This window comes from Thalassophryne amazonica, chromosome 13 (genome assembly GCF_902500255.1).
Source record: "Thalassophryne amazonica chromosome 13, fThaAma1.1, whole genome shotgun sequence".
Lineage (NCBI taxonomy): Eukaryota > Metazoa > Chordata > Actinopteri > Batrachoidiformes > Batrachoididae > Thalassophryne > Thalassophryne amazonica.
In genome coordinates, this window is record NC_047115.1 from 5,118,773 (window position 1) to 5,146,662 (window position 27,890).

Genomic DNA, 27,890 nt, shown 5'->3' on the forward strand with positions numbered 1-27,890 from the left:
CTGCCTCCAGACCTTGCATGTGGGTTTCCTGTATCATCACAATGTCTGCCTGGTTGTTTTTAAGAATGATATCTTCCTCCTTTTAACAGGATGACTTTATATATTTCAAGAAATACACTTAACTGATCTACTAGTCATGTTTTCTTTTTCATTCTAAAATAAAATGATAATAACAATATCAATAGTAAATAAAAGGAGAAAGGGGGAAGATAAATATTCTATGCTTTTAATGTCTGTCTGCAACCATTTATCAAAAAAAAGTTACCAATTTTTGGTTCCTTATAATAACCACTTATGACACTGTACCTGCCTGTTTTGAACACGTATAACAACACTCCAGTGTAACAGTGCAAACTCAACCTGCACACAGGAGTTAAAACAAAAGGTGTCCGGCTGCTAGAACTCAGCCGGGATCCGAGTGCTGAATGCTCCTCGGTGTTGAAAAAAAGAAAAGAACTAGGACTGCAAGCAGTCATATACGAGCCCTCATTCTGCCGACCGCCTACCCAGACTAATGCATGCCCTTGTGACCAGATGTGGGCATGTCATACAGGGGCAACCACTCATCACACAGTTAAAATTTAAAAAATATCACACAATGCATCAAGGAGTTATGACATGTTGATGGTTCATCCACTAGGGGGCGCTAAGAGTACAAACAGAGGGGCCATGTGAGTTCAAGGGCCAACCGTCATCATACATGTGAAGTTTCAAGTCAGTCAGACAAAGCATGAAGGAGTTATCATGACTTGATGTTCTATGGCAAAGGGTCAAAATGGCGGCACCATAGCGGCCACACCCTTCAACATAGAGAAAAGCTTTTGATAACTTTTGGTCAGTATCATCTCTGGATGCAGTGAAAGAAATTTGAAGTGCACCGGACAAAATCCCTAGGAGGAGTTCGTTCAAATACAATGTGTGGAAATCATGGCAAAATGACAAGAAAATTCAAAATGGCCGACTTCCTGTTTGGAGTAGACCAATCATGCAAGAGACTTTGTTGTACGTCTATGCAAGTCACACGTGTACCAATTTTCATCTCCCTACTCCAAAAAAACCCCTATGGGGAGGGGTTTTTGAAAGTTTCAAGGGGGCGCTATTGAGGCATATTGCCCCGCCCATGGGCGACACACCTATGAATTGTAAGAGGTTGTCATGCTTGACCTGTGTATCAATTTTCATGATGATATGACAAAATTAAAGCTGTCAAAAGGAAGAACGTAATTTCATGGCGAAGGGGCGATATTCGGTACGCCGCAACACTGACGCCGTTACTCGTCAGTTTACAGCGATCATCGCCTACATTCACCAACTTGTTCTGCATGTTTTAGAAGTGGAAGGAAGTTGATGGGGTTAACTATGTGACATCAGTACCTGTTTAAGTATAATGTTCCATAGCGAAGGGTCAAAATGGCAGCGCCATAGCGGCCACACCCTTCGACATAAAGAAAAGCTTCGATAACTTTTGATCAGTATCGTCTCTGGATGATCTGGAAGAAATTTCAAGTGCATTGGACAAAATCCGTAAGAGGAGTTCGTTCAAATACAACGTGTGGAAATCATGGCAAAATGACAAGAATATTCAAAATGGCCGACATCCTGTTTGGAGTAGACCAAGGATGCAAGAGACTTTTTTGTACGTCTATGCAAGTCACACGTGTACCAATTTAAAAAAAAAAACCCCTATGGGGAGGGGTTTTAGAAAGTTTCAAGGAGACGCTATTGAGGCATTTTGCCCCGCCCACTGGCGATGCCCCTATGAATTGTAAGAGGTTGTCGTGCTTGACTTGTGTATCAATTTTCATGATGATATGACAAAATTAAAGCAATCAAAGGGAAGAACATATTTTCATGGTGAAGTGGCGATATTCAGCACGCTGCCACATGGAGGCCATTACTTGTAACTTCACGGCAATCATCGCCTATGTTCACAAACTCGTTCTGCATGTTTTAGAAGAGGAAGGAAGTTGATTGGGTTAAGTATGACATCAGGAGCTCTTAATGAAAAATAAGACATTTCTCGCCACCACCGGGGGGCGCTATGGCGGGTGGAGGTGTGAACTTAAGATATGTAGACATTCAGGGCGGAGCCCTCATGTCCAGCAAGTTTGAAGGCTCTACGATGAAGTATGTGGGCGTGACAGCCGTTCGAAGTGAAACGGTGTGCTCCGAAAAGCTCGCCAAAGTTTGACGACCCCTAGCAGCCACGCCTTTTGACTTAATTAGAATCTTTTGATAACTTTTGATCACCATTGTGTCGTGATGATGTTGACCAAATTTGAAGACGATCGGATGAAATCCCTAGGACGAGTTCGTTCAAATGTAAGTAGTGGAAATGGCCAAAAATGGCAAAAATTTGCTTAAAATTGAAACTTAAAATCAAAATGGCCGACTTCCTGTTGATATTTCCCCATGACAGTATGAGACTTTTTTGTGAGTCCTAGAATGGTATGTATATGTGTAACGAATTTCGTGAGGCTGCGACGAAGAAACCCCAAAGTGGAGGGGTTTTTGAAAATTTCTAGGGGGCGCTATTTTGCTGCGACCATGTGCGACACCCCCAAAATATCGAATTTGGGATCTGGTCGGACGACTTTGGAAAGTTTGGTGAGTTTTTGAGCATGGGAAGAGGCCAAAATTTCGATTTCAAAAGTGGCAATAATAATAATAAAAAATAAATAAATAAATAATAATAATAAATAACAATAATAATAAACAGCGCAATTACAATAGTGTCCTAGTAGGACGTTGCCTACTCGGGCCCTAATAATAATAATAAACAGAGCAATTACAACAGGGTCCTCGTAGGACGTTGCCTACTCGGGCCCTAATAATAATAATAATAGCGCAATTACAACAGGGTCCTCGTAGGACGTTGCCTACTCGGGCCCTAATAATAATAAACAGCGCAATTACAACAGGGTCCTCGTAGGACGTTGCCTACTCGGGCCCTAATAATAATAATAATAAACAGCGCAATTACAACAGGGTCCTCATAGGACGTTGCCTACTCGGGCCCTAATAATAATAATAATAAACAGCGCAATTACAATAGGGTCCTCGTAGGACGTTGCCTACTCGGGCCCTAATAATAATAATAATAATAATAATAATAATCAGCGCAATTACAATAGGGTCCTCATAGGACGTTGGCGTACTCGGGCCCTAATAATAATAAACAGCACAATTACAACAGGGTCTTCATAGGACATTGTCCTACTCTGGCCCTAATAATAATAATAATTACTATTATTATTATTATTATAATAATAAACAGCGCAATTACAATAGGGTCCTAGTAGGACTTTTTCCTACTCGGGCCCTAATAAATAATAATAATAATAAACAGCGCAATTACAATAGGGTCCTCGTAGGACGTTGTCCTACTCAGGCCCTAATAATAATAATAAATAATAATAATAAACAGTGCAATTACAATAGGGTCCTCGTAGGACATTGTCCTACTCGGGGCCTAATAATAATAATAAATAATAATAATAAACAGCACAATTACAATAGGGTCCTCGTAGGACGTTTCCTACTCGGGCCCTAATAATAAAATAATTATAAACAATAATAAAATAATAATAATAAACGACAATTACAATAGGGTCCTCGCAGGACTTTTTCCTACTCGGGTCCTAAAAAGAAAGGGGTAACACACGAAAGGTCCGTGGGATTAACTCTCATGGAAACAGCTGTGTGTCAGGAAAAGCCTCTGATTGGCCTGCACAGGGGTCGCTTCAGTTCAGTACAAAATACACAGTCTTGTATTGGGTATAATATAAACTGCATCTCACCTCACTCCATTCATCTTGGTCCACGTCTTCCCAATCAGTGCTCATTAATGACTTTCTCTGCAGCTTCGACAGTATTGCAGCTCATGTTTTTTTCCTCTCCATTTAAAGGGCAGCGTTGCGGGAAAAACCAATGTGTATCTAATGTCAAGCTTGTGTAATTTTGGTTCGTTTCATTTTCTCTAGCAGAACACTGTGGCAAGGAGGCAGGTTACTTGGATCGACTCCCTTGACCTTCTCCAGAGCCTGAGAACCACGTTTGGGAGCATAGTGCTGGTGGAAGAGAGCAGACCTTGCGAGATTGACAGAGCTCATGTTTGGTTTGCCATACAGAGCACAAACAAACTTCTCGATGTTGGTGATGAAGGCATCATTCAGATTCTCAGAATCTCCGAATGCGCCAAGGACCTGTGTGAACTTTGACAACATCAGGAAGTAAGGTCGGGCTTTGCCTTTTCGATAAAAGGCAGAGGTATAATCACAACCACTGAACACATGAAGGCCAGCTGTGGCCTTACAAAGGGCAGGACCAAGAGAAGTGGCCAGGGAGGAGACATCAATGAACCTAACAATCAACCTACAAACCTATTGTAGGTTCATGTGATAAACACCTAAATAGCTGAAAAACTATTTGTGACTCACAAACATACTTACCCTTGTTTAAAAGCTATGAATATGGCGCTACTTTCTAATGCAATAAGAATCCTTAATGTGTTTATTACATATAAATTTGCCATAAATACAGTGATATGATGGAAAATCCTCAACCTTTTTGCAGAATTCCAGCTTTCATGCCTTATATTGTTACACAAACTCCACATTTCATACACATAATGCATATGGGTGGCTTTGTAATAATGTTTCCTACATGTACGTCTTTATTCAGGTCAGTGAGTGCAACGGCCATGGAGCTTGAATGACAAACAGGTCGGAAGGTTGACTCAGTTTATCACACCCCAAAAAAATGACAAAAAGTCTCAATTTTTCATGGTTCACATAGCCTGCGACCATCAAGAAATGGGTTTTCTTCCATGTTGGGATAGCAGTCATTTTATTATGGGGTCAAAACGTTTGCACCATGACACAGTAATATAAAACCTTCCCATTTCCTAGTCTACTCCGCCAGGATCTTTCGGACACAGTAAAGCAGTGTTCCATTAGTACCAAAAGTTTCCTTTCGTCTCACCAACCTCACGTTATTTCGTCTGCTTTGGTTTTTCGAGGGCCTGCATTCGGTTCAACAGTTGTTCCGTCTGCTTATCCTTGCTCCATTTGTCCTTCCTTCTGCTCCGACGTCTCCTCCAGGTGTGCGATACGCTCCTCGGCCTCACCCAGCCTCTCCTGCATGGCCGTCACCGTATTATTCAGCTCCTCCGTCGTTTGTTTAATCGAGGAAACGCCGGTTGCAACGTTCTGCAGCGTGTCGCTCATCTTTGAAATTTCCACAAATAGCTTTTCCAAACTATCTGACATATTAATAGGTGAAAGGGAAGCATCAGCATCGTCGTGGTCAGCTTCGTGCACCAGGCCCCTCCGGGCAGACGGGCAAGGAGGATTTTTGAAGTACTTCAATGTCGCCATTTCTTATAATCCTTTTCTTGACCGGGAGTATTCTATTTGAGCAATTAAGGTACTCAGAGTGCATGTTAAATTACTTAAACGTATGCGTTTTTACAATAATAACTTCAAAAACAGCATGTGCAGGACAGGAGCTCTCCTAAGTCGTGGCCATTTTGGATGCTGCACCCACTTGACTCCTGGATAACACCTTTCTTTATTTTTTTATTTTTTTTTAGAGAATTTAGTGAGGTATGGGATCCTAGTTTGGCAACCTCACTGTGCAAATTCAAACTAAGCTCAGTCATCTGGTTCACACAACTGTGAATATGATGGGAAGGAAAGATTACCAGTCTCTTCCATCTATGGTGAAGCCAATAAAAATTTCTCTACGGGACAATAAAGTATACTGTATTCTATTGCACCATATTATCCTCTGAGCTACCTGTCCTAAAGTTTGAAAGGTGGCCAACTGGTATGGCAATTTTGTTGTACCTCACCACACCTCAGGTTTAGACCAACACACACACAGCTGCACATTTCACATGATTTTCCTCAGTGTTTTGATGCTACAGGAGCTCTACATTAAGACCACAACTGCACTGCATCTGGTGGAGCCGCCGCCCATTATCCTTTACTTGTGCCATCCTTTGCACCAGGTGTAAAACAGGGCAAGATGCTTTTACTCCAATTAATTTTTTCTATGAACTGTGATTTACCCCCTCAACCTGTCCCATATTTTTTTATTTTATTTTTTTCCAGGCTTGAGAACTTAAGGGACCAAATTCTACAAACATTTCTGCACATATTGGACAAAGGTGTAGTTCATGACCTTTGTGTTTTGGTCTGGGACTAGCTGCTTCTTACCTGGTCAGTCAGGCTCTGGAGCAGGATGCCGTTAACCTCCTGCTGCTGTTTCAACTCCAGTTTCTTGATAAAGAAGAGGATCTCCCACCACTCAGCCCGGTTGAGAGTGGTCGGTCCCTCCTGTGCACCCTCTGGCAGGTACGGGAGCGAGTACAAACCACCAGGGGGCTTCAAGAAGAAAGTCTGGCTCACTGGGTGACATTAAGAAAAGTGAGAATTAAGCATTTCTACATTTTGCCCTCTCAAGTCATGTGACTTGGTTCCGCCAGTTAGCTCAGGTGGGATTTCTGACATTGTTTTCTCACTAACCCTAACCCAAATTAATTGTTTAAAAAAAAAAAAAAAAAAAAAAAAAAATCATACAATGTGATTTTCTGGATTTTTTTTTTTGATTCTGTCACTCAGTTGAAGTGTACCTACAATAAAACTTACAGACCTCTACATTCTTGCAAAATCGACAGTGGATCAAATACTTATTTGTCTCAATGTAATCATTTTAATGTTTATGATTTTTTTTCCCTCTGTCTGCATATATAGTAAGTGCCACGCTGGCAGAGCCATTTATTCTATTATATTCATTATGTTCATATTATGAACATTAACACACATATACCATACCATACCCTTTATTTATATAGCACATTTCACAAACAGTTTCCAAAGTGCTGTACAAAAAAACAAACAAAAAAAAACACACACACAGAGGACCACACTCACGCAGTGTTAAAAGCCAAAGCATAAAAATGGGTCTTTAGACGAGACTTAAAACACTCCACAGTGGGGGCTGTTTGAATGTTAAGGGGCAAAGTAGAGAAGCTTGAATCTTCGACTGGACTGGGTTGCTTGACGTGAGGAAGTTTCGCTTCAAATTACAGAAGCTTCCTCAGCTAAAATTCTTGCTCTGGTAGTCTGACTTCTGTCTTGACTCTTGTTGAGAAGAAAGGGTTAGGGTTTCTTCTCTCGAAGATTCAAGCTTCTCTACTATGGAAACCACCTGGACAACAGAGCCTACACAGAAATGTTAAGGGGCAAATCATTCCACAGCTGAGGGCCCACAACAGAAAAAGCCCCGTCTCCCCTAGTTTTTTTAGTTTTAAGTCTCGTCACAGGCACCACAAGCTGGAGCTGGCCCTCAGACCACAAAGCACAGGGAGGCTGATAAATTCGGATGAGGTCCGAAATGTACGTCGGGGCCAGTCCATTCAAAGCTTTAAAAACAATGAAATCTTAAAATCAACTTTAAACAAACTGGAAGCCAGTGCAGAGACGCCTAAACCAGAGTGATGCGCTCTCGCTTTCTGCTACCAGTTAAGAGACGTGCACCAGAATTTTGGACCAACTGTAAGCGAGAAAGTGCATTTTGGCTGATGCTGATAAAAAGTGCATTACAGTAGTTAAACGAGAGGAGACAAAAGCGTGCATGACTTGTCGAAAACAATAAAAGATTAAAAAGACGCAAATGATAAAATCCAGATTTGACAACGGTGTTAACCTGCTTGTCAAATTTAAAATCTTTGTCAATAATGATGCCGAGGTTGGTGACAGACTGTTTCATGTACTGTTTAAGAGGGCCCAGGTCCAAGAGGGGGTCAATATTTCCAAATAAAATGACCTCTGTTTTGTCCTCATTGAGACTTAAAAAGTTGTGGGCCAACCAAGCCTTGACATCACTCAAACAATTCAAAAGAGGTGCCAAAGGGGTAGAAGCAAGTTTTTTGAGTGGCAGGTAAATCTGTCAGTCATCTGCGTAAAAATGATACTGTAAGCCATGATTTTTAAAGATTTGACTCAGTGGGAGGAGATAGAGGGCAAAAAGAACAGGCGCTAGGATTGAGATGCAGAGGAAGAGGTGAAATCCCCCAATTTGACAGAGCAGCTCCTCCCACTGAGATAAGACCTGAACCACTCCAGGGCGGTCCCCCTAACCCCACACAGTTTTCCAAATGATTTAAAAGAGTTGTGTGGTCAACTGTGTAAAATGCAGCTGACAAGTCTAAAAGGACTAAAATGGCAGAATCACCAGAATCAATCACTAAAAACAAATCATTAAAAACCTTTAAAAGTGCCGACTCTGTATTTTGAAGGGCTTTATAACCTGACTGAAAAATATCAAAAATGCCATGAGCTTCTAGGAAAAACTGCAGCTGCATAAAAACACATTTCTCTACACTTTTAGCCAAAAAAAGCAGTTTTGAAATTGGCCTAAAATTACAGACATTCACAGAATCAAGGCTAGGTTTTTTCAGAAGGGGTTCAATAACTGCCTCATTACAAAACAAAGGAACACCACCAGACAGCAGACTGCTATTTATAATGTCAAGGACACTAGGGCCAATAGTTATCCAGACTTCTTTGAACAGTCGAGGAGGAACAGGGTCAAGTGGACTCGAAACAGGCTTAAGTTCACAGACAATTTTAGACAGACATGGAAGAGACACTGGCTCAAAATGACAAATAACAGATGAGCATGGCATGTCAGGAAAAGGGCTACATGAAGAAGTCTGAATATTGGCTCTAATTCTTTCCACTTTCTCAGTAAAAAAGTGCAAAAATGCATTACATGTGGCAGGTGTTGATTCTAACCCTGTAGGCTGAGGGGGGTTAAGCACTGTCTCAATAGTTTTAAAAAACAACACGTGGATTATTAACATTATTGGAGACCACCTCAGAAAGATATTTAATCTTTTCATCTTCCACCATGTTCTGATATGCGAGCCAGGTCTCCTTTAAAATATCATCAGAGACTTGAAGTCCATCTTTTTATCCACCTGCGCTCAGCTCTTCTACACACGCGCTTGGCTTCACGTGTCCTGTCATTCAGCCACGGCACCCATTTCATTTTAGGGCACACGACTTTAAGTGGGGCTACAGCAGTGAGAACATTGCTGCAGGTAGAAAGAAAATCTTCCGTTAGTTTCTCCGTATTTCCACTGGAAGTTACTTTCTCACTCTCAACAACAAAGAGCGAGGAGAAGCGAGCCGCTGTTTCAGGCTTAAGAGAGCAACACAAGCGTGCAGGAACAGGTACATTCAGAATATCACCATCACTTAATACACATATATGCAATTTATTCTTACAAGACAGAAGGTATGTAGTGCGTGAGTGAACGTTAGGGTGCCAATGAAATGCACAGCTACTGACTGGTATCCCCCCCCCAATAAAACAAAACTGCACCTTTCAGAGTGGCCTTTTATTGTGGACAGTCTAAGGCACACCTGTGCACTAATCATGGTGTCTAATCAGCATCTTGATATGGCACACCTGGAGGTGGGATGGATTATCTCAGCAAAGGAGAAGTGCTCACTATCACAGATTTAGACTGGTTTGTGAACAATATTTGAGGAAAATGGTGATATTGTGTATGTGGAAAAAGTTTTAGATCTTTGAGTTCATCTCATACAAAATAGGAGCAAAACCAAAAGTGTTGCGTTTATATTTTTGTTGAGTGTAGTTCGTGCTAGGAGGGTCAGCCAGATCTTCCATGATTTCATGGCACTGATGTCTTGTTGAACATAGGTTGGCTTATTTAGGAGGACACTAAAGTGGGGCTAAATGGGGCTTGGAACATACACGGCGGGGCCATAGAGTTCTTTTAGAGAGTGACAGAAGTTTCTCATATCAATTTTCAATTTCAATTTATTTTCATTTATATTGCGCCAAATCACAACAGAGTTGCCTCAAGGCGCTTCACACAGGTAAGGTCTAACCTTACCAACCCCCAGAGCAACAATGGTAAGGAAAAACTCCCTCAGAGGAAGAAACCTCAAGCAGACCAGACTCAAAGGGGTGACCCTCTGCTTGGGCCATGATACAGATATAAATTACAGAACAATTCACGGACGAATATACAAGAATTGCTGTTGGTGCACAGGACAGGAGGGTTGCCAACACAAATACAACTATCTCTGGATGGAGTTGCACCTTAAACAGAGAGAAAAAACAGAATCAGGCATTAGAAAGACAATATCGTTGGTGTCTGCATAGCGTTGAATTTGTGTGGCTTTTTCTAGTAACCAATCATTTTTCAGCTGACTGGTCCTCTGCTGGAGGGGGTTTCTAGCCACTGCAAATTCCTTTTTCGCAGATCTGGTGTTCCGATTGACATACCTTAGGTAAGCAGCATTCTTCCTCTCAATTAGGAGGTGCATTTCCTCAAAGTTATCAGTAAACCAGTCAGGTTGCTTCCTTTTGGCTATCCCAAGCACGTCCACCCCGTTTGGTACAACCCCAATTTCAATGAAGTTGGGACATTGTGTGAAATGTAAATAAAAACAGAATACAATGATTTTCAAATCCTCTTCAACCTATATTCAATTGAATACACCACAAAGACAAGATAGTTAATGTTCAAACTGATAAACTTTATTGTTTTTGTGCAAATATTTGCTCATTTTGAAATGGATGTCTGCAACAGGTTTCAAAAAAGCTGGGACAGTGGTATGTTTACCACTGTGTTACATCACCTTTCCTTCTAACAACACTCAAGCGTTTAGGAACTGAGGACACTAATCGTTGAAGCTTTGTAGGTGGAATAAGCGAAGTGCGCATCTCAGGCCGCGCGGTGCATTAGCGGTAGGCTAAATTTTTTGGCTACCAACCCACAAGTTATGGCAGCAGAAAGCAGCGAGGAGTGCTGTGATTTGGATCATTTCAACTGCTGGAAAGTTGACGATTGAAAGCGTTTTTGCAAGCTCCGCAGATTGCCTGTTACAACCAGGACTACGTACGGCAGTGGACAGAAATGGAAAGAATGGAATGGAAAGAGTACCGTTAGTCCCGACGAAGGAGGAAGAGCGCGCTGCTTTCAAAAATGACCAGTGCTTGTTGATAGTTGGAGACAAACAAATTTCTGATCCCTTGAAGGCAACTGACGGATGGTTAGATGAAGTCCAGAGACTGAAACTGTGGATATTGCAGAATATTTGCGAAGCAGGGATGACAAATCGCTACTCCGCTGGCTTCATAATGACGACAATCAAGGTGGGTCTCACATATAACCTCTTTGGTGTCACGTTTGTTTTGATAAGTTGACAGACATACAATGATATGTGCATGCATGCAGTTTGTTTATAGAACATGTCAATAGTACAATATTACGCGCCACGTCATTCATGGCGCGACATTACAGTCATAGCCAATGCACGAAAACAGCGGCACAGTTTGAGGATATGGACAAAATAAATGTGTGCAAGAAACTTACAATTTTAGTCCGTCTTTAACATTCGTCTGGATCTTTATTTTCTGTGGCGAAATTGTGTAGAATGAACGGAGGTTTAGGACCACATTTCTTCTTTCCATCTTTGTGTGGACTCGGCGGAGCTTTGCAATTGTGTGTTTTCAGCCAACTTTCAAGCCTATAAATTCCGTTCGAGCATTTGAAAACAGCACAATGCACCCCTGTCATTATTGTATGTGTCGCTTAAGGTTTAAAGCCTTTGAAACAATCCCTGTAAGCCTTAACTTTTACAGTCTGCTAATGCTACTGTATACGAAATTCAATGGGAGCATGAGAGTTAGGGAGCTGGAATTTTTGCCCCCGTTTGACCCACACATGCGCAGATGTGATGCGTACTTCGCTTATTCTTTCCCATTCTTGCTTGATGTACGACTTCAGTTGTTCAACAGTCCAGGGTCTCCGTTGTCGTATTTGCGCTTCATAATGTGCCACACATTTTCAATGGGCGACAGGTCTGGACTGCAGGCAGGCCAGTCTAGTACCCGCACTCTTTTACTACGAAGCCACACTGTTGTAAGTAGGGATGGATATTGATAAGATTTTATCGATATCGATACCATTATCGATTCCCTTATCGATACCTCTTGTGAATTTTCTGTGTACTAAAATAGCTTTACAGGTTTTCTATGTCAACATTTGTTGAGGTTTAAAGTAAATAAATATGAAATTGGTCACTGGATCCTTAAACTTTGGACATAAATACAAATAAACAAAATCTGTAGTTTTTGTCAAAAGCATTTCCTTTCAGACAATGGCATGAATGTCTCTCCGTACCTCTGAGCTGAGCTCAGCCAGCTGCACGTCAGCATCAATTTAATTCATAAAGAATGCAGGACGTCACATTTTGTGAGGAAATAAGTTTTAGTTGATTGTAGTTTTTGTCTGTATTACAGCGTTTGGAAAGAGGTGTCATTCGATTTAAAACAGCAATTTGCTTTGAAGTTATTAATTCTAACTGGACTCAGCAGAGAGCGGAGCAGCGTTTGGAGCTGTGCCAACGGAACGGAGGACAATTCTCTTTTCTTTCTCACAACAAGACAGGAGTTCCAGTTAGTGACTTTACTCCACACAAAAGTGACTCACGATTGATATTTGGGGTTAAGAAGCAGAGTTGCCACTTCTGAAGAGCAGCGAATCAAAAAACCAATAAAGCAGCAGATCGAAGCACTGCTTCATTGGTTCAAGCTTCAAATCAGAGTCACGCTGCTGAAGCGGTTGATTACAGACTTGCTGCAGGTCTGTAATCTTCCCGACAAACCCTCAAAAACAATGGCCGCACTGAATGACCTGTCTTAGCGTCCGTACCAGACTTTCTACGCCGGCCGCTTGGCGTGTTGCCTCGGCGTCTGCGCCACAGAGGACGCGGGAAGAGAGGAGGAGTCCGTGTTCGGCTCAGAGTGTGCCTGGCTGTTTCCTGCAAACATGCTCCACGATAATTCATAGCCGGATTCTTCACACCATATGATGGCTACGACGTGCGGCGTTCCCTGACTTTTCGCTTTCGGTGGCTCCGGCCGGTTGTCCGGGGTGCCGGGTCTCCACTTCCGCGTCGCCGTCCTGTGAGGAGCTGCAGTCGTGGCTGCAGTCGTGGCTGCAGTCGTGGCTGCAGTCGTGGCTGCAGTCGTGGCTGCGTGCAGGAGAACCTGCACTCGCTCAGTCGTGTCTCGCAGCAGACTGACGTACGCTCAGTACGTGTGGCGCTCGTCAACACAAGGTCACTCACAAGTAAGACTTTCATTTTGAATGACTTTCTCCAGTCGTGCTCTGGACTTTCTCCTGTTAATGGAGACCTGGTTGAAACCAGGTGAAAATAACGCCTTTTCTGAGCTCCCCCCCCCCCGGCTGCTCATTTTTCAGCTCCCCGCGAGCATCAGGTCGTGGCGGTGGTGTGGCCACGGTTTTTAAAGACAGCTTTAAATGCCGATTTTTATCTTCTAATGTCTACTCCACTTTTGAACTTCAGTTGTTTGTGATGGAGTTCAACTGTCCTGTGCTCTGTGCTGTTGTTTACCATCCACCAAAATTTAATAAAGATTTTATTCAGGAGTTTTCTGAGTTTCTGGCAGATTTTATCCCAAAATATGACAAGGTTTGGTCTGTGGTGATTTTAATATTCATATCTGTTGTCCTTCTAATCAGCTGGCTGATGATTTTAAAAGCCTCCTGAACTCTTTTGGTCTAACACAAGTTGTGGATGGACCAACACAATCTTGGACACACCTTGGACCTGGTCATTTCTTGTGGGCTCTCAGTTTCCCTTCAGGACATATCAGACGCTGCTATTTCAGATCACTTTCCTGTTATTTTTGAATTTATTGCTCCTCCATCCGCTGGTAAGCCACTTGTTTCTGTCTCACCGCCGTTTGGTCACCTCCTCGACAGCGGGGGACTTTGCTGCTGCCTTCATGGACTCTCAGTTTTATGCCATCAATGGACTGGTTTCTCCATTACTCCCAAATAACATCCTCTCTTCTTTCCACTCCACATGCACAGTAATTTTGGACTCTGTTGCACCGATGCGCTGCAAATCCAGGAAATCAAAATCCGACCCCTGGTTAAATGCCACGACCCGTGCCCTCAGGCAACGCTGCAGACGGGCGGAGAGAAAATGGAAAAAGGACAAACTACAGGTGTCTCTGGGTTTTCTAAGGGACAGTCTGACTGACGATCAGAAGGCTGTGAAGGAGGCAAAAGCACAATATCTGTCTCATATTATTTCAAGCAGTTGTCATCATCCCAGTGTTATTTCAGACTATAAACTCAGTTGTAAATCCACACACCTCTGTTTTGATGGACGCTACAACCACAACCTGTGAGGAGTTTCTTCAGTTTTTTATTGATAAGGTTTCATCAGTCAGACAGAACACTGATCAGAACTGTAATGTTGAGTTGTCTGCTCCTCGTGCACATTCTGCTGTGCTCGAGCAGTTTGAGCCCATTTCTTTTGCATCTCTCGCTGATGTAAAACACATAAAATCTACAAGTTGTCCTTCAGATGTTGTTCCAGCTAAGGTGCTGAAGGAGGTTTTTAATACTGTTGGGGTGGGTCTCCTAACTTTTATAAATGCTTGTCTTAGATCAGGGTCTGTTCCAGCTGCTTTTAAACATGCTGTGGTTCGACCTCTTCTTAAAAAACCTCACCTGGACTCATCAGTTTTATCTAATTTTAGACCTGTGTCTCATCTGCCATTTCTGTCTAAGGTTTTAGAAAAGGTTGTCTTTTTACAGTTACAGTCATTTTTAGAAGACAATCTCATCTTTGAAAAATTCCAATCTGTGTTTAGATCACGGCACAGCACTGAGTCAGCACTTTTAAAAGTTCATAATGATATTACTCTGTCAGTGGATGCAGGGAATCCCGCTGTGCTGGTTCTGTTGGACCTCACAGCAGCCTTTGATACTGTGGATCACACAGTACTTGTCTCCCGGTTAGAACATTTTATTGGCATTCAGGGTACTATACTTAAGTGGTTTAGATCATATTTGGCTGAAAGGAGCTTTTCTGTCATGATTGGGGACCTCTCTTCATCAACTGCTCCTCTGTGCTGTGGAGTGCCGCAGGGTTCTGTCCTTGGGCCAATTCTATTTTCTTTGTACATTCTGCCATTGGGGTCAATTATAACCCAGCACAATCTGTCCTTTCATTGTTATGCAGATGATCTGCAAATCTATCTGCCTGTGAGGACTAATGGGAGTGATGCTTTGTCATCATTATTTCATTGTATTCGTGATTTAAAGCAGTGGCTGTCCCAAAACTTCTTTACCTGAATGATGGTAAAACTGAGATCATGGTGTTTGAGCGCTCTGGCATACCAAATGTGGTAACACCAAATTTTGGTGCTTTGGCTAACTATGTAAAACCAGCTGTCAAGAATTTGGGAGTGATATTTGACAGCTGTTTGAGGTTTGATCAACACATAAACTCTGTTGTCAAAGCTAGTTTTTTCCAACTTCGCCTTTTGGCTAAAATAAAGCACTTTCTCAGTAGATGTGATCTTGAGATGCCATTCATGCTTTCATCAGCTCCAGACTTGATTATTGTAATGCACTTTATTCGGGCATTAATCAGTCGTCTCTTGCACATCTCCAGTTGGTGCAGAATGCTGCTGCTCGTCTTTTAACAAACACTTTTAGACGTGAGCACATTACGCCCGTCCTGTACTCACTCCACTGGCTTCCAGATCATTTTAGAATTGATTTTAAAATTTTAATGTTTGTTTTTAAAGCTATTTATGGCCTTGCACCTCCCTACTTGTCTGAAATTTTAACTTTGCACACCTACAGTAGGACATTAAGGGCGTCTGGCCAGCTTTACTTAGATGTTCCAAGGTCAAAATATAAACGCTGGGGTGATCATGCTTTCGCGGTAGCTGGCCCCAGACTGTGCTACCTCTTGAGTTACGTACTATTCCTGACCTAGCACTTTTTAAAATCGAATTTAAAGACTTATTTATTTAAAATGGCTTTTTACACTTAGTGGGGAGGTGACATGTTCTGTTATTTTTATGTTCTTTTTTATGTGTTGTTTTAAAATTTTATTCTGTATGTGTTTTGTTTTTGTGAATTTGTGTTTTTAATGTTAAGCACTTTGGACACAAGTCGGTGCTGTAAGGTGCTTTATAAATAAATGTTGATTGATTGATTGACCTCTCATTAATTTAAAAAATGAAAAAAAAAATCTGTAATGATTTTAGTTTTATCTTAAAGTGTTGCCACATCAAAATATCTCACCAGCCAAACGCGCGCAACTGGTTGATTACTGCATTCTGCGCGCATGACGCAGCCACACAGAACAGATCTGTAGAGATTTTGACATCATACTGGCAACATTAAATAATTAGCACACTTTTACTGGACTTTCTATGACTGGGAAACAAGGAAAATATAAACTTTAAGCCATTTTAGCGACTGAAAAAGTCCATGACTGCTGTCCGGCTCCCATCTGCTCAGCAGTTTTACAGAGCGCTCTTCCACCACACAGTTCTGTGATCTGGATTACACCAAAGGAACAGCTGAAGGCAATATTCTTATGTTTATATATTATAAAATGTTAGACGGGAGGTGCTGCTGATTGTTATGTTAGCTGAAAGTGAATAAAATAAAAATGACAGTCATATATACACACAAGTCCAAAATGCTCAGCGGAAGAAGAAGGGAATAAAAATTCCCCAAAAAATTTAAAATAAAACTAATAACCTTATGCAACCCAAATTTCATCCCAGAACATCAGTGGGGCTTGAAACGGCTGAAACACAGCCAAACACACACACACACAGCCGCGTCTGCTGGCTGACGCACAGCAGGTCACCTGCAAAGAAAAACAGAGTCTCCCCCTATTTGGGCTATCATCCCACTCCTTGTCAGGAGTCTATGCAAATGATTATAGGATTACATTTGTTATTGGTTTCAGACAGTGTGTGCACCATGATATGACAACACCCAACAATTCATACTTATCAGCTTGTTAATGCACCCAGTAAACCAGTGGAGTGCTTGAGCTCAATTGGCTCAATTCCCAGCAGTAGCAATTTACACAGTAAGAAATAACCGTGTGTGTGTGTGTGTGTGTGTGTGTGTGTGTGTGTGTCCCTCTCCTGTCCAAACGGCATCTTGGAATTGAGTCAAACATGGCACACACACATACTTTGACAGATGGGTAATGACACAGGCCACTGGAGACTTTCGTAGTAGTATTTCGGTGGAAAGAGCCTGTTGTACTGCATTATCATCAGCAAGTGTGTTGTTGTCAAAGTCTTCTATTCTCTTCTTTCTTTGAACTTTTTACCTCTTCATTTTTGCAATTAACAGTAGCATACTAACAACAACAGTAGCTGTCACTTCTTGAGCCAGCTGCAGTCATGCCCTAAACTTTCATTTTAGTCTCAGAATCAAACTAGCTGGTAAATAACAAGGTCTTACCATCAGCGAGTTTTAGAGGTCCACTTAAAGATGACACCTTCACCTGAGTGTTCTCAGTGTGGCTGCTGCCACTGTTGCCCACGATCTCGACCATGTGCCAATGAACCCAGTATGTTCTGGACAGTGAGTTCCAGTACACCTGAACACAGTGATAGAAGACAGGGGTGAGGCCTCTGCTGCTGCTGCATGCACGTTTGGGTGGTAGAGCAAAGGCACCTTGACACTTTGTGCAATTTGTCATGCCAATGCGGCCCACTTTGTCCCACTTGACACCACACTATATAAAATAACAATTTTGTAGCTGATGACGCATTTTTTTCCTCAGAATTTGGCAGATGAAACCATCACTCATTGCTCCCAGAATCACAGAGAAATGATCTACAGCTGCGGGTTGTGTCATGCTCATCGTGTGTTGGAGAGAATGCATTCTTATCTCAAAAGTAATTATTTGTAATATATATATATATATAAAAAAACGTAATGGATTGGTAAAATAGGAGCATTTCCATTCCTTCTTATGAGTAAGATGATGCATCTGTGAAGTTATGTTTATTACAGATGCAGCATCTCATCTTCCTTGAGATGCCCTGCGTGCAATGACACGCAGTGTTTTCAAATAGGCTGTCCAATGTTCATTACAAGTTCAGGCAAGTAGCACGAAATGAATGCATACCAGAAATTTTCAACATTTCACAAATTTTCTCTGCACACTGGCACGCAGCCACGCACAGTTCACGACAAGTTCACTCATTGTCATGCAAGATTGCATGACAATACACAGATCAAATTCATGCCAGTGTCAAGGTGGCTTAAGTTGCTAATAAACAATTTTCAACAGCTCAAATCTTTGTCTGCTGGATGTTAGTCAGTGAACACACTCACATCCCACCAATAATAATCTGTGAGCAATGTTGCCTCACAGCAATAAGATCATGGGATCAATTCCCACCTGTGGCCTTTCTGTGTGGAGTTTGCATGTTCTCCCGGCATTTGTGTGGGTTCCCTCCTCATACTTCTAACTAGCATTATAGCAGAGTAACACCCCTTCATGCTGCTGCCTGAAAAAAAGACTGCAATTGAGCCATTATGTTGTTTTTGAGGAGGTGTAATGGGAAGATCATTTCTCTATGTTGATTGTGGACCCTCTGCTTCTAAATCAGAAGCAGAGGGTCCACAATTTATTCATCATCCTGCACCAAAGTCATTTAAAGATGTCAATCGTGACTCACCTTAATGCTGATTAAAGTCCCTAAACGGGACTCTTTTCTATCGTTGCAGGAAGGAGCGAAAATCATTCATTGTTTCACATAGGACAGTTTTTAGTCATTGTTAACATGCACATTTCATGGGCAGCCAATGAATGCTCTCTGGCGTGGACTGGACCAGCTTCGCTGATTCGTAAACTGAAGTTACTATCCCTCATGTAAAGGAAAAAAATATAATAACAATAATGATAATAATAATATTATCCTCCATGTGGTGGTGTGGGATTTCAGCCCAGTCAGATTTACTGCGGCTCTCTCCTGAGTAAAGATGGGAAAATAGATTCCAGATTTAATAACTTCAAAGAAAATCTCTGTTTTAAATCAAATGATAACCCTTTCCAAATGTAATACATACAAACTACAACCAACCAAAACAGTCCGCCCCCTCTCCCCCCAAAATGAGACTTCCTCAGATCTTTGTGAATTACACTGATTTTGATATGCAGCCGGCTGCAAGACCGGAGCTCAGGGACCATCAATAATTAACCACGTTGAAAAGAAATGCTTTAATAAAAACTCAATAACGTCACATTTATGGCGTGTAGTGCCACCAAACTCACATCACACATCAATGAACTCCCCCTTGCTGTACTGCAGCACTAAGATGGGAACAATAGCCTAAAATTAAACTTGTTATTTATGGTTTGTAGTGCCACCAAACTCACATCACACATCATGAACTCCCTCTGGTTGTCTGGGGGGAAAAAAGCTTTTGGTCTGTTGTCCTTTGTTGTCTGTATTACAACGTTTGGAAAGCAGTGTCATTTGATTTAAAACAGCGATTTGCTTTGAAGTTATTGACTGCGGAAGGTCCAATCTTTGAATATCTTTCCAACTTTACTTAACAACGGTAAGGTGACCGTGACTACACACAGTTTACCAGCTCCTCACCAACAAAACTGTCCTGACACTGGTACTTCATTTTACAAGTGAAAACTCTCAATTTCTGTTGAAATTTGCCAATACCTGACCATGTGAAGAAGGTGATATCTGATTCCAGCCCATCACTGAGGGACAATACCACATAAAAGTGAGCAAGGAGTGCCTGTCTTTCACTGGCTTGCTGGAGGTTGGGTGCACGTCCCCGCCTGGTGTTTTCACTTCTGCGTTCCTGTGGTAGGCGGGCTGTCGGCAGCAGCCGTGGTCTTTTTGAATTGTTACCTGTCAAGTGCTTGTTTTAATTGTTTGTGCATATAGGCTTCTCTGGGTGTGATTACTGGCTGCACGCTGCCTGTCACTTTTGATGCCATTTGGCTGTTCGCTGCTGGCTGTCCCCATGGAGCATTGATTCCTACATTCTGCGCTGTGCTGTCCGGGACTTATCCCATCAATTGAAAGGATGTTTGGGGATGATGAAATCATTTTTCAAGATGATAATGCATCTTGCCATAGAGCAAAAACTGTGAAAACATTCCTTGCAAAAAGACACATAGGGTCAGTGTCATGGCCTGCAAATAGTCCGGATCTTAATCCAATTGAAAATCTTTGGTGAAAGTTGAAGAAAATGGTCCATGACAAGGCTCCAACCTGAAAAGCTGATCTGGCAACAGCAATCAGAGAAAGTTGGAGCCAGATTGATGAAGAGTACTGTTTGTCACTCATTAAGTCCATGCCTCAGAGACTACAAGCTGTTATAAAAGCCAGAGGTGGTGCAACAAAATACTAGTGATGTGTTGGAGCCTTCTTTTGTTTTTCATGATTCCATAATTTTTTCCTCAGAATTGAGTGAGTCCATATTTTTTTTTCCCTCTGCTTGGTCTAAAAAAGTAACCATTACTGACTGCCACTATTTTTTTTTTCCTGATTTCTTATAGTGTTTCTTAAAGCCAGAAAGTTGCCATTTGAAATGACTTTAGTTTTGTGTCATGTCTGTGATCTGCTTTTTTTCTCCAAAATTAAACAACTGAATGAACATCCTCCGAGGCCGGTGATTCCATAATTTTTGCCAGGGGTTGTACTACTGACTTGAAGAAAATTAGATAGACAACATGATTAGCATCTTCAAAGAAAACTTATTAAATGCGTTTACTTGTAGTGCCTCAATACACGTGCACTGTGATGAGACTGTCAGCCCATAGCTGAGGTTTCATGTCATTTATATTTTCAGACTGTGAAAGGGGATTCTCCCACTATGAAGCTTGTCAAGGCACCCCCCCCCCCGAAAGAGAATGAAAGATGACACCCTGGACAAGCTGCTTATGATTTCTATTCAAGTCAGCTTGCAACAACTGGACCAAGATGAATAAAAGAAGAACTCACATTACTGCCTGAGCATTCTTTAATCAAATCAATGACAGAAATGTACATGCAACTGTTTTAGTTTCAATAAATGATGTGAAATCATGATTTGAGTGTTATTGTGAGCTTAAGTACATGTGTCCCAAAACAAGTGCCACAAAAATAAAACCAAAGAAACTCTCTACACTTTTGGACACCGATATCTGTCATATGGTCACCTTGAAGCATATCTCAGGAAATTTTCATTCATTCTAATTTCATCTTAGTTTGTAAGAGTTTTGGCATTCACAAGATGTGTTACCGCAGATATGTGCACTGCAGAGGTTCAGACATTCATTCAACCTGACTGCAAAGTTTCCAATATCAGTTTGAAACTTCTTTACAATTCTCCATATTGTCTGTCTGTGGAGCTTTTCTAACTGCAAAATGACACTCATATAGTCATTGGGTTTGCACGATCAATTTTGTCTCTAAGTACAGCAGAAAAATACTAGTTTCTCATTTTGCTCGATTGTAAGCCTCATCATCATTGGATCAGCCTCAAACTAGATCAGAATACATCCATAAAGAAACAAAAAAATTCAGATTAGCTGCTACAGAATAGAGTGAAATGATTTTGTAGCCAGGGTTTTCCCCAGACAATGGAACAACGGTGCCATGCCGTTATACTGCCATCTAGAGCCACTAGATTAAAAACCTGAACAGTCATCCACTTGTGATTTCCAAAGTCCACTCCACCAAAAAAAAACTAAAAAAACTTTGTCATTTAGACATCCCGCATGCACGCTCAGAGTGGGGTTAAAATAGTGTCCAGCAGTGTCACCACACGTGAGGATCCAAAATCCGACAGACTCTGAAAAAATGAAGAGTTTTGGGGTGAAGTGTGTTGCCTGCTGTCTCTCTGTACAGCCTCTGTAAATCTGAACCTTCACATTCAAATGAAAGCTCAGAAGCTTCGTTATCAGATTCACTTTATCTGCCATCGGGATGTTTCTGCTTTTCCTAAAATGTACATCACACGCTGAGAAATGCTGACAAAATGCAGAGTAATAAAACGTTTTCCAGAAATGCACCTGCTAACTCGGGGAGGAAAGCCGGACCTTTTGTTTTTCTATTTTTATTTTATTTTTTGACAATACAGAGGGGTGTCAAAATCTGAATCACAAGGATAAGGTGAGATTTTCACACTCTGAAGTGAATGCCCCCAGCCTGGTGATATTGTGACTTGGGAATTCAAACTTTTCAAATTGAAAATTATGCAGGCAAATGTGTTCCAAAAAAAAAAAAAAAAAAAATCTGGAATCTCCCACATTTTAAATTGTTTTTCTGTACATTATTTTTCTTTCAAATAAGTTTATTGCACATTTATAACATACAGTGTGTCCGTGAAACACAGATTTTAGATTAATTTAACTAATCAACAATTCAGCACAGTCAGACCAGAAACAGTATTAAAAGATTTAAATTTTTGTATTAGGACTTCAGGACAAGGTCAGATAAGCCGCCGAGTGGAAGCGTTGTGCGCGGTGATAGTTCCCAACAGCACCACTATACTAAAAGCTTCTGGGGAGAACCATTTGTAGCACTTTTTTGGGGGGTGGGGGGGTCCCCTATACCTGATTGGCCAATATTTCGGAAACATGGTATGTAAAAGGTTAAAAATATCATGGTCTAATTAAGTTAATTCCACAGCTATTTATTATGTTTAGACAAACAAAGAAGGACCTTTATAAGCCCAGAATACCAAAGTTCCAGGGTGTTACAATGGCTCCTCACAGGGGCCCAGCCTAATCAGCCCCTGAAGCCCCGGCTTCTTAAGGTGGTTTTTAGGGCTGAAATGATTAATCGAGTAATTTGAATAATTCGATTACAAAAAATGTTCCCAAAAATGTTCTAACCCAATGTTCCCACAAGGAAAGGAAGGAGAAGGACCGTGACTTGTAGCAAGCAGGAAACAGAGTGGAGAGGAGTGAAAATTCACAGTCCCTTCCTCCACGGTGCGGCGCCACTCACGCTGACATTGCTGCTGCTTTGATTAGCGCAGAACGGGATGTTGCTTTGACAGTGAGAGTATCATATTTCGGCCCCAAAATACACAACACCATGTGCGCGCGCGTATGTGTGGTTAAATTTTCCAAATGACGGAAATCCGTCGTGGTGACGGAGAACTTTAACTCATGCCGTAACAGGTCGGTTTAACATAAAGGGAAATTTTACTCAGACGTGCTCTTTGGAGTTTTAGCTGAGAAAAATTAAGATAAAGCAAAATAAAATAAAGAACCAACAAAGCAGCGGGTCGGATCAATGCTTCATTGCTTCAAGCTTCAAAGAAGACCCACACTGCAGAAATGGTCGATTACAGACCCTGCAGGGGTTCTGTAATCAACGTAGAGACATGATCATTTTCCCGACAAACACCTCCAAAAACATCGGCCACTCTGAAGGACCGATAAGGGAATCGTTAAGCAAGAAGGCTACAGATGTCGATGGATCGAATCATTTCTTAACGATACCCGATAAGAACCAGTTCTCGATACCCAACCCAAGTAAAACCTGAATCATGATTAATCATTTTCGCCAGCCATTTTGTGAAACTATTATGGTAATGTGTGGAGCGCCACTACGCCGAACGCTTTGTCCAGCAAAAACTGTATTCATGGCATTGGACTTGACATCAGGACCCAATGCCTCAAGCAGATCCCAGGCCTCCCGACTGGCGCCAACGAAAGGCTGATGAAGATCCACCTTCTCATCAGCAACAGGCGCTTTATGACCATCATTAGCACCTACACCGCCACCCTGACATCAACAGAAGATGTGAAGGAGCAGTTCTACACTGACCTGGACACACTATGCACTACACCTGCCACAGACAAGCTCATTCTGTTGAGAGATTTTAATGCCCGAGTGGGCAGTGACAGGGACCAGTGGAGGAGAGTGATTGGGAAGCACGGTGTAGGCAAGATGAATAGCAACAGACTTGTTCTGAGTAAATGTACAGAACATGAACTGTTCACCACCACTGCCTTCAGACAAGCAAACAAATACAAGAACACATGGATGCACACTCGATCTAAACAATGGCATCTCACTGACTCATCACCCACCAGAGAAGCAGCAAGGACGTCCTCATCACCAAAGCAACGCATGGAGCGGATTGCTGGACAGACCATCTTATACGAGCCAAACTCAACATCCACATTGTGCTTCACCACCGCAAGCACCCGAACATCTTCAGAAAGGCGCGTGACATCACAAACCTCAGCACACACCACCAAGAATTCCAGGATCACATTGATAGAAGACTTGAAACAACTGGGCCTCTCACTGGAGGACCTGAAGAAAAATGGACCATACTCAAAGAGGCAGTCACCGAGTCAGCCAGGGCAGTTCTTGGCCCCAAGAAAAGACTCCATCAACGAGTTGTTGAACGAGAAGAGAGACACCTACATCAATTAGCAGAATCACCCCGACTACATCTCACGACGTGATGGATTCAAGGAATACCAGCCCAAAGCACAGCAAGAACTGTGTACAACCCCTGGCAAAAATTATGCAATCACCGGCCTCGGAGGATGTTCATTCAGTTGTTTAATTTTGTAGAAAAAAAACAGATCACAGACATGACACAAAACTAAAGTCATTTCAAATGACAACTTTCTGGCTTTAAGAAACACTATAAGAAATCAGGAAAAATAATTGTGGCAGTCAGTAACAGTTATTTTTTTAGACCAAGCAGAGGGAAAAAAATATGGACTCACTCAATTCTGAGGAAAAAATTATGGAATCATGAAAAACAAAAGAACGCTCCAAAACATCACTAGTATTTTGTTGCTCTTATTATGCTTTTATGTGTGTTTTTCGTACTGTTTTTATTTTATCTTTAGTTGGTGCTACTGGAAAGCACTTTGGGTCAGTGAAAACTGTTGTAAAGTGCTATAGAAATAAAACTTGATTGATTGATATTTACAGCCAGTTTTCTTGAGAAATGTCAGAGAAGGAAAACATGAACATTTCCAACTCACTGAATATTTCTTATGGGCCTTTCACATTGAACATGTCAAGCCGATCCGTCAACGCTTTCCATTCCGTCGGATGCGTTGTGACGTCAGAAGCTTCGCTTTGGAAGCGGCAAGGGGGCAGATATTGCTACGTCACACTCTGGCTGTTTCCACAACCTGAATCATCTTGAATTTGCATCACCTGAACCACAAAAAAAAAAAAAAAAAAAAAAACTTTAAAAAAACAGCAACAGAACGATTCTCCCATCACCCTGCTGGGAGAAGCTTTTTTCAGCTACTTATTGGAGCGACGCCGACCGAGGGAGGACTGATGACTTGGTGGGATATCAATCGAACCGCGATAGCGGGCCGACCCGCACGGAGAAGCTGGCCTTCAGGCATCATTCCTGGGCAGAGCGAGGCAGGCAGCCGGCGGGATGGAGTAGACCCACTCAGTCCAAAATCTCCCACTTTTTGGATATATGTGAAGTCCCAGTTTGACCAGAGTTTAGTTCTGCAGCTTTATCAAGGTGAGAATAATGTAAAAATAAAACATGACATTTACTGCACTGCTGTGAAGGTTTATTGATCAGCTAACGTTAGCTTAGCCTTTTAGCACAGTTGATCTGAGTGAACGCTTTAATTTGTAAATGGTTCAGTCTTTTTTCTTTTTACCAAATAAAGCTACAGCTTTTGTCAGAGACCACAAAACCTCAAATTTAAATAACTTTTTTTCTGGTGTTTTTTTGGTGTTTTTTTCCATAGTTTTTTCTTTCCTTTTTATATATAAACTGTTTAGTGTTTCTTTATATTTAAAGAAATATTATTTGTCGCAATCAGGAACATTTGCTGTGCAGACAACCAAACTTTCATTGATGAGCTGAACACCATGAAGTCCAGTCAAAAGAAAACATCTCTGCTCTTCAAAATAGGACAAAAGTGTCTTCAGCAACACCAGAGGTCAAAGCTGCAGAAGAGACCTTCATGTGGTCCTGAGAATCCAGCAGAACATCACCTGCTTCTAAATAAAAGGCTCTTTCAACAGCAACTTTTATTTTTAAAAAGCTGTTTCATTTTATATTTTAACAATAAATGAACGGATCATTAAAAATGTCCACGAATCAAAGTCCAAAGACATTTGCACAGGTAGAAGCTCTTCACTTATTGCGCTCAAATTCATATTTTAGAATTGACTCTGTTCTGATAACATTAAAGGCAATTACATATTTTGACGAAATTACAAGTTTAAATGACTATAAAAAAATAATTCATCATGTCGTTTATGTCACAGAAATCCTACTTTACAATCACACTGCAGTCATTGTTAAATTATTTCCTGTTGCAGTTATAATAAACATTTGTATTTATTTACAGTGTCTGTTTTTCTGGTTGAAATGAGATATAAATAATCTACCAGAATTTAATTTTTTTTTTTTACAAATTTCCATGTTTTGTCTAAAAATAAATGTTTGAGGTTTCTTATGTTAAACAAGAAATTATCTATTCTGAAATAAACAGGTGGTTTTAATTTACAGATGAAAGGTTTCTAAAGAACCATTTAAATTATTTAGCTATTTTAATTACAAGTGTTCTAAACTTTTTTTTTTTTTTAACAGTAATCAGAAATTCTGAGCTAACAAACAACAACAAAAACAACTGCTCTATAAATGAGCAGTCCTGTGACACGTTTCTGTTTTGTACAGATCAGTGGTTTCTGCACCAATCCATTTGTACAGATCAGTGGTTTCTGCCACTAGTCTTCTGTGTTTTGGCCCGACGCGTCGTTCTTGTTTGACAGCGTGAAGCTACGTCACAGGTCAGAGCATCGAAAGTTGGATTGGGTTGAACTTTGACCACGTCAGCCTGCCGACAAGCAGCAATGTGTGCTCCCGTCAGAAGTGTCAGTTTAGCTCGACTTTTGACGCAACACTTCTGATGCATCTAAAAAGCAATGCGTCTCATTGAAAATAATGCTTTTTAGACCGATTTTTGACGCATTTGACGCTTCCGACATGTTCAGTGTGAAAGGCCCATTAGACTTCATTTATGTCAATCATTCAAAAATAGAAATAATGTGGTACTTTATAGTAAATCTGTGCCAGGCAGGCAGTTCTCAAAAACTAAATGTCCACGCTGGAAGAAGACAAGTGAGGGAAGCCACCAAGACACAACTCTGGAAGAACATTTTGGCTGTGTGAGTGGAGAAACATTTTTTTAATCTTCATTTTACATACAGTCCCAACTTTTTCTGATTTGTGGTTGTTTCTGTTGCATTTCTGAAATTACAGAACTGCTATAAAGAAATGTGTTAACATTTTATTGATTTTTAAAACTTTGAACAAATACAAACACCAAACTCTTACCAAGGAAAAAATACACAAATGTGTGGGAAAAACTGAACAATGCTGACTGATTTGACTCATGATGTTTGAAAATAATAAGAGGTAACTTACTTTGAAATAAATGAAATGCAGAACTGCAGCCGAATAACTTTGAAAAATAACAAAAATCAGCAGCCTAACCCTAACCCTTATTCTGACTAGAGTTCATTTCCTCTTTTTTTCCTCCTCAGTCATGTTTTGTGCTTGAACATTAAACAACTACATTAAGTCCTCTAAAATAAATATCTTTGTAAAATAACAGCCTGTTAAATTTCAGAGTTCTCAGCTGCTTTATGTGATTTCTGCTTCTGAACATCACTGCAGAGTTTCTCCACATCAGGATTTTTATTCCGTTCATTCATATATTCTCATTCGTAAGGAATTTTGACCATTTATTTAATCTCATAATTTCAGTATAACTGTCAGCGAAGCGCACATGGTGTGGACAGGACGTACCATCAGAACCGTGCGCCACAGTTTAGTTTGGTTTCTGAACATGTTGCAGCTTCACCCTCTCTGCTCCAAGCGCTCCGTCACTGTACTGACTGGAGCGGTTCACGCCCCTCCCTCTCCCCCTACCTCCTCACAGCCAGCCGACACACACACATGGCTCCAGCTGGCGGCACCG

General features: G+C 41.2%; 1 protein-coding gene across 3 annotated transcripts in view; it reads right to left on the reverse strand.

The window, feature by feature from the left end:
• LOC117523944 (cullin-9) overlaps positions 1 to 27,890 on the reverse strand; it is a 376,653-nt gene that overhangs the window by 319,739 nt on the left and 29,024 nt on the right. For all 3 annotated transcript variants that reach the window (XM_034185568.1, XM_034185567.1, XM_034185566.1), the window contains exons 5-6: positions 17,378 to 17,516; positions 6,222 to 6,412 (exon numbers count right to left, since the gene is read on the reverse strand). In XM_034185568.1, the coding sequence (XP_034041459.1) occupies positions 6,222 to 6,412; positions 17,378 to 17,516 (330 nt within the window). The remainder of the gene's footprint in view (positions 1 to 6,221; positions 6,413 to 17,377; positions 17,517 to 27,890) is intronic.